The sequence below is a fragment of the Hemicordylus capensis genome, chromosome 15, assembly GCF_027244095.1.
Source record: "Hemicordylus capensis ecotype Gifberg chromosome 15, rHemCap1.1.pri, whole genome shotgun sequence".
Taxonomy (NCBI): domain Eukaryota; kingdom Metazoa; phylum Chordata; class Lepidosauria; order Squamata; family Cordylidae; genus Hemicordylus; species Hemicordylus capensis.
The window spans coordinates 18,563,386-18,570,954 of NC_069671.1; the positions used below are offsets into that span (position 1 = coordinate 18,563,386).

General features: G+C 54.6%; 1 protein-coding gene across 2 annotated transcripts; it reads right to left on the bottom strand.

The window, feature by feature from the left end:
- Positions 1–651: 651 nt before the first annotated feature.
- KLHL22 (kelch like family member 22) lies at positions 652–7,394 on the bottom strand. 2 transcript variants are annotated; one of them, XM_053279202.1, is made up of 7 exons: positions 6,980–7,394; positions 6,153–6,324; positions 4,774–5,073; positions 4,270–4,688; positions 3,248–3,440; positions 2,862–3,095; positions 652–2,488 (listed from the first exon to the last, which is right to left on the bottom strand). In XM_053279202.1, exons 1-7 carry the CDS (start codon positions 7,348–7,350, stop codon positions 2,111–2,113), a joined length of 2,067 nt encoding a protein of 688 aa, XP_053135177.1. In that variant the 5' UTR covers positions 7,351–7,394; the 3' UTR covers positions 652–2,110. The 2 variants fall into 2 exon arrangements, with proteins under 2 accessions (XP_053135177.1, XP_053135178.1); XM_053279203.1 differs by having other exon boundaries at positions 6,159–6,324; positions 6,980–7,389.
- Positions 7,395–7,569: the final 175 nt, after the last annotated feature.

The window sequence follows — 7,569 nt, forward strand, 5'->3', positions numbered from 1 at the left end:
CGGGCGCTGGAGGCAGGCAAGTATGTATCGGGGCTTTCCCAGGAGAGCTGGTCTTAGGGCAGCAAGCAGGGATTCCCCCCTTGCTAAGCAGGGCCCACTCTGGTTCGCATTTGAATGGGAGGCCTGCGTGAGCACTAAGGTATTGATTTATTTTATACACGGCCTCTGAAGGACTTAAGCTCCCTCTCCCCGCGGATGCTGCGGCCGGTTGGGTGTTCTCTCCTCCTCCTCCGGGTACGAGCATCTTAGGAGAGGAGAGCTGATCTCCTCCTAGGTTGAACTTGGAACCTAGATGCTCTTCCCAGAGCAGCCCCCTAAGGGGACTATCTTACCGTGCTCACATGTAGTCTCCCATTCAAATGCAAATCACGGCAGACCCTGCTTAGCAATGGGGACCATTCATGCTTTCTACCGCAAGACCAGCTCCTGCAGATGTTGGGCTATGATGCCTGTCATCCCTGACTACTGGCCACTAGGAATGTGGGCAGCTGCCATATACTGAGTCAGACCATCGGTCCATTTAGCTCAGTATTGTCTTCAGACTGGCAGCGGCTTCTCCAAGGTTGCAGGCAGGAATCTCTCTCAGCCCTATCTTGGAGAATCCAACATACTCCTCTCTTGTAGAAAGCAGAGAATTACAGACACCAGAGGCATTATTAAACGTGCCATAACTTTATTAAAGTGCCACACATTTTAGCCAACTAAAACCAGTGTAGAGAAGACACTCAGTTTCTTTTTAAATGTTGCTAATGCATCTTGATATGGATAGCTCTCAGCAATGCACCTGATACTAGTTCTATATGTTGAATTAGGAGTGCATTTCCTTTTTGGGGGAAAAAATAAAGTAGGTCTTGCAGTACTATGAAGGAAGTAGAAACTATGTTGATTCTTTGGTGAGCAGTGGCATAGGCCTTCTGTTAAAATCACTACATTCATGCGGGCAGTGGTGCCTTGATTCCTCTCCCACTAAGACCCGGTGTCATTTTACTCTGAGTACACAGCTGCAAACTTAAGAATAGAGAGGAGAAATTATATATAATTATTGCATTATTCTTCCCACTGTGTGACCTCCAGCATTGGATATTGCTGGTACGGGGAACATGGTGGTTCTCTTTCGCTAACTTGGCAAACAGCTCATTGTCTCATGAATTTTGCTAAATGATTCATCTCCATTTTATTAACAGATCAGTGGAGTTAGCCAACTTTTGCCAGTTATTGTTTAATCCCTCCAACCAATCTGCTGCTCAACTCATGTAAAGCTACAGAACACAATTCTGAGCACGATGAACAAGATCAGCGAACTGACTTAAAGTGCCATACAATTATAGTCTTAATACACACACAATGCAGACTTAACGTCTTTTCAGAAACAAGGACGTGACAATCTTTTTGAAAGTTGAGTTAAGGTGCTTCCAATTGTCATTCATCCTGTAAGACGTGTGAAATGGCCAGCTAAGGTGGTCACCGCGACCTGCACGCCACGGAAGCTGTGAAGCTGGGGTCCTGCCTTCCCCACCCAAAGCTTCTCAGCCCACGTGTCTGTAGACCACACACCAGCTCTCATTCTGTGACTTCCCAAGCAGGCGAGGCTCAGCTTGCACTCACTTGCTGGGTGCAACCCCAGCAGCCAGATCTTGTGTCTGTGCCCTGGGCTGAAAAGCTTCGGCTGGGGAGGGCAGGACCCCAACTTTCCGAGTGGGAGAAATACAACCGTGTGCTGATGTTGGTGCTGGCAAACTGTCGAAGGCGGCTTGCTTCTTACAGTCAGTAGATATTGCGGCAGCGGAGTTCAGTTCTCAAACACCCCCCATTCGCTTCTGGCCATCTTCCGTAGGCCAGCGGGTGGGTGACCTGCCATCCGTCCAGTGTCACCGGCAGTTCAAGGCTCACATTCGTGCAAGTGAGGCCCACAAGTCCACCCAGCCTGTTCAGTTTGGGGCGGGGGGGGGGGGGGGAGCTCGTCGCCTCTGCCCAGCCACTGCTGCAAGTCCTGTCAAGGGAATGGGGCTGTCTCTGCCACCCACCAGCCGAGACCTGAAGCAGACAGAGCTTCAGCAAAGTACGGGCGGGCACGGCCCCCGCTCAGCCACATTAGGGAAGAAACCTCAGGTTAATCGTCACTTAAGCTCTCAAATTCCTCCCACTCCAAGACGCTCAAGACCTCCGAGGAAATGTCTGGGTGACTGGGGAGCCGCTCCTGCGGCCAGTCGGGCCCCGCCCTGTCGGCATCCAGCAAGATGGCTCTGGGGAGGGTGAGGACGCAGGCGGCCATCCCGGAAATGGTATCCTCCAACTGGGGGCCTTCCTCCCAGCAGTCTCTCTCCGCGTCATAAATGTGGACGTAATCCATGCGGATCCCGCGGTTGTGGGATCTGCCTCCCAGGACATAAATCCTGTGGTCCAGGATGGCGATGCCGGGCTCCCCGTGCCCTGCCGGCAGAGGGTGGACCGTCGTCCACTGAGCAGTGCTGGGGGTATAACAGGCCACCTAGAAGAGAGCACCACCCAAACAAGGTCTCTGATCACCAAAAGCGAGAGTAGCTCCTTCCGCTGGGGGACGGGCCTAGTCCTCCACACTCCACACCATACACACTCACCCGCGTCCCCCGGGGTACGTGAGGTCAAGCTTTGCGACAGAAGGGGTATACACTTGTTTAAATGGCCTGGCATCCCCTGCACTGTTAGCTCTAACAGGGATTCCGGGTGTTGTTCACTACAACTCCCAGCATCCCCAACTGCAGTGGCCTTTGGCTGGGGATTATGGGAGTTGTAGTCAACTGCATCTACGGCTCCCTGTTAGAGGGAACACTGCCCGCCCCGGGTCTCGAAGGACTCTCTGCATGGGCAGAGCATTGCCTCACCTGGTGGACATCTCTCCTGTAGCCGGAGTCGTCGTTGCTGCCTCCGATCACATACAGCCTCCCCAGCAGTGCAGCCATCCCGTGCCAGGCCCGCCTGACCGGGCTGTTGGCCAAGGCATCCCACCGGTTGGCTGTGGGGTCGTAGCAGTGGAGCTCCTTCAGGTAATCTTCCCCGCGCCTCCCGCAGGTGATGTACATCTTCCCTTCCAAGGCGGCCCCCGCGTGTGCGTACACCTGCACGAGACAACATGAGAAAGCGGCTGCCGGCCTAGGGCCGCACTCCAGCTCCCCCAGGGCAGGTCCCGGGCAGCTGGCGAGCGGGACGTGAGGGTGGGGCCCTCGAGGCCCAGGAAGCCCGGCCCTCGTGCCAGAGCCGGCCACCTCACCTCCTTCCTGAGTGGGGCCACGTACTCCCAGGTGTTGGTCTGCGGGTCGTATCTCTCCACCTCCCGCAGGTCTTCGTGGTAGTCCCGCCCGGCCACGGCGTAGATGTGCTCCCCCAGCACACAGACGCAGAGGTCCGCGTGCTCCTGCTGGAGGGACTGGATCTGGAACCACTTGTTGTGGCGGGGGTCGTACCTGGCCGAGGAAGCAGACAGCTCAACTGCACGGGAGGCCCGGACTGAGCCAAGCCTCCCCCAAGCACCCAGGCCCCATCCAGGCACCCAGCTGGTCCCACCTCGCTTCCACTCCCTGTCCGTGGAGCAACCGCCCCCTGGATGATCCCTGCCTCCGTGGCTCTCCTGCCTTTCGAAGCCAGGACGGGCACCATCCCTTCTTAGTCGGTGGCCTTTAGCAGCTGCCATAGCTTGGTCTTGTGAAAATGTAGCCCAGGACTAGAGTGGCTGCATTCACAGTGGAGCCACCTGAATTGGCAGGGAAAGGAGTCGCTTCTGCCAGAGGCACCCCCCCCCCCAATGAACCATCTCCCCATCTCCCCCACCCCACGGTGGCTGCCTGCTGAAGAACAACAATGTTCCGGAAGCACCTGCGGTTGCTGGCCCTCTCCCCCCACCCACCGCAGCGTTTATCTAGCTATGTATGGCATTTCTATATTGCCGCATTTAAAAAAATCTCTGGGCGGCTTACAATTAAAACCCGGCAACTATTAAAACCTAAAATCACATAAAACAAATTAAAATAATCATCAATAAAACTTTTTAAAAAATTAACGGGGTTACAGTTTGTTTTCCTTAGCAGCATACGTTACAGAAATGTTTCCAGATGTGCAGCACTTTACAGACATCCGTCGCTTTGCATGGACTACCCTGCCCTACGTACTTAGCCAGGACGGCTCCATTTTCCAACGGCAAAGGCAAGGGTGTGAAGCCCAGCAGATCCAAGGAATGCCGAGGCCTGGATGCCAAGGCCAGCCACACCAGCGGATGTCGGAAGAGGCCTCTCTTACCTCCAGCATCGGGACTCTGCTCGGAAGCCTCGGACGTTGTTGTCTCCGCCGATTAAGTACACAAAGTTGTTGAGGACGGCAATGCCCTGGTTGGACATCCTGGGGGAGAGGGCTGCGGTGAAGTGTCTCCACTCGCCCAGCAGCGGGTTCAAGTAGCAGGCTTGGTTGCTGAGGACCGTGGACGGGGTCGAGTGCATCCCCCCGAACCCTACCACGCAGCGGAACTCCGACCTCAGCTGCGTGTGCGTGTTCTGGAGCACTGGCTGAAGGCACTCGTTCTTGTGGTAGAGCAGAGCTCCAGCCACCGTCTCCTTTAACGGACATGGGCTTAGTTTGTCGTGGAGCCTCTGCAGGGTCTGGTGCTCCATCAAGGGAAAGCGGACTGTCTCCAGTAGCTTAGGAGGCTCCATCAAGGAGACCTAGAACATAGGAACATAGGAAGCTGCCTTAGACCGAGTCAGTCGAAGACCAGTGATACCTGGCCAGACCAGCTATGCATTATACCTGGTCCGTCTCCACTTGCTCTGGGGTGTAATGGTAAAGGAGGGCCCCTTCGTAGACCTCGTTCTCAGAGGTGATTTCCAAGGAGTTGCTGCTGAGAAGGGAGTAGACCTTTCCCAGGGGGAGCTGGCGGTACATTTCGGTCCTTGAGAACGTGAGGAAGTTTTTCAGGATGTAAGAGTCCAGTTGCTCATTCAGGGGGCTCAACTCAAAAAGGTCAGCCAGTCTGTACATGTCCAAGATGTTCTCCTCATCCACCCAGGACATGAGGAAGTCGCAGCAGAACTTGATGACCTCCGGGATCTGCAGGGAAGCAAACGTAGGAGTTCCTTTGACATCAAGCCCAGCATTAGCATGCACTTTGGGCAGCAACCCGGCTGGTTAGTTATGACTAAAGCACCACTGGAATCCATGAGACAAGTTAGGCAGGCCTCACTTAAGTTCCATTCATTTCAATGGGGCTTATGTCAGGACGCTGCCCAATGATTGCAAACCACCCTGAGCCCACAGAATAAGTCCCAGATCCCATAACCCACATTTTTTATTATTAAAAACCAACAGGCAATTTCAACAGTAATGGAATCAGGCATGTTACCACTTCTTCAATGACTGTAGCCACATGCAGATTTTCAAGTTGATATCATATATACCCACTGGCAAGAGAATGTCTACTATAAAGCCACATTTTACAAAACCCATAAATATTATATAGAGTGCTTGAAATGTGCATAATATGTCAGTAAAGGAATCTGCATTTTAAATTTTATTGGCTTTTACAATAGCTTTACATTCAAATTACATTCATTTAATTAAGTAAATATTGACTTCCCGCTTACCTATCTGTGCGGTTCATGTTAACTGTACATATAAACCATTGCTATAATCATTCAAAACATAGATACTCCACATTACTAATATGTCAGTAATGGAATCAGAATTTTGGGACATTGTTTCCAATGCCACTACTGATATCTTTTGCCTGTTTCAGACACAATCTATAACATCTAAGGGTTTTGTAAAAATATGGCTTTATAGTAGGAAATGTTTTCTTACTAGTGGATATATACAATGCCAGCTTGAAAGTCTGCTTATGGCTACAGTCCTTGAAACAGTGGCAACGTGCCTAACTCGGTTACACTTTGAGTTGCCCCAAGACATGCAGATATACTTCATTTGCAAGCTTTGCGGTGGTTGCAAATAGTTTTCGCTACCCAGCAACTTGCCTGGAAGCAGTTCTCTCCCCCCACCCCGGGCTTTGCTGGCCAGGTATATTCACTAGTTACATGAAGGCAGCCTGGCTGGGAAGTACCCAGTACCCAGGCCACTGAGTTGGCCCACAAGTCAGAGCCTTCACCAGCGGAAGGGCCTTTGGAGCTACCCACCCTCACCTGGAGCTGGCAGGCAGCCGTCAGAACCTCCTGCACGTTGTTCAGGCTGAGCTCCAGTTCGGATGTGTAGATGAAGTTCAGGAGTTTGCACATGGCGTTGTATGAGATGCCCTGAATACAGACCTCTTCCTGCCCCACTTCTCTCAGCCCACCGGCAAACATTCCCCTAGGAGAGTGAAGAGAAGCGCTCAGTCATTTGCGATGGGCCTTGTAGTCCAACCACAACTGGGGACCCATGTTTGAAAACCCCCGACTTTTTAAAAATCCTTTTTAATGCAGTGGTGAGAGGGACGCAGAAGGGGTAAAAATGTATTTCTGGAGTGGGGGAAAATGCAGCTTTGTGGTGACTGTCAGATTTCTGGAAGAAAAAGCCTGGGAGATTTCTCAGGAGCTGCTGCTTAGCATGAGTGGCAGATGGAGGTGGGTGGGATATGGAAGTTACAGAACTGAAGCCCACACAATCACTGAGGGCCCCCCCCCCAGGCAGCAGCTTCTCCTCGGTGGCAGGCAGGAGCTGACAAGGCCGCTTCCCAGGCAGGCTGGTGGAGCACAGGCCTTCAGCCGCGCCCTCCTAGTCAGGGCCAGCGCTCCCTCCAACAGGGATCCCCAGAAGCTGTTCACTACAACTCCCAGCATCCCCCGGGGGTGCAAGTGCCTTGGGCTGGGGATGATGGGAGTTGTAGTCCACCACCTCTGGGAACCCCTGTTCGAGGGGCCACTGGACGGGGCCACTCCGAGCCCGGGCAGCAGCTGCCTCGCTCCCCAACGCGGGCCGGGCTCCCTGTCTCTCTCTCTCTCTGCCTGCCCGCTCCGGGCCGGACCTGAAGTACTCGCAGGCGGCGGCCAGGAGGATGCGGTGGGCCCCGATGGGCCGCCCCTCCACCAGCAGCACCACGTCGAAGAGGACCCCGCCGTCCCGCAGCGCCACCAGCCCGCTCAGCAGCGCCTCCGAGTGCCCCGCGCTCCGGTACGTGCTGCTGCCGCCGGCCGGCCGGGGCAACGGTGCTGGCGCCGCCGCCACCGCCTCCTCCGCCATCCCGGGCCGACCCCACCAGCCGCCTCCGGCTCCTACAGACGAGGCACTCTGGGTATGCACAGAGGCAACCACGGCCGCCACTTCCTCTTCGTCCGGCCGGCCACCCGGAATGATAGAGACGCGCGGGAGGCTTAGGCAAGAGCGGCCCCCACGCATGCGCCCTCCACCGCTCTCAGGTCGGCACCGCCTCTTCTTAAAGGTATATGGCTCCCCTGGTCTGGTTGGTTCCCCTTTGGAGGGGGGGAGGAGGAGGATGAAGATGAAGAGGCTGAGGATGAAGAGTCCGCCCCACCTTCCCTCCCCGCTGACTGACCCCCTGGGAGGGGGCCACAGAGACCTCCTCGGACGGGCCCAGCCAGGGAACTACGCTTCCCG

What these genes read in the sequence shown, in the direction of transcription:
- KLHL22 (XM_053279202.1), bottom strand. Translation starts at nt 7,350, where the DNA reads ATGCGTGGGGGCCGCTCTTGCCTAAGCCTCCCGCGCGTCTCTATCATT. An exon ending in CCTGCCAGCTCCAGGTGAGG is followed by an intron (nt 5,074 to 6,152) that starts GTGGGTAGCTCC and finishes GCTTCCCTGCAG; the next exon opens with ATCCCGGAGGTCATCAAGTT. An exon ending in ACAGGAGAGATGTCCACCAG is followed by an intron (nt 2,489 to 2,861) that starts GTGAGGCAATGC and finishes GCTCTCTTCTAG; the next exon opens with GTGGCCTGTTATACCCCCAG.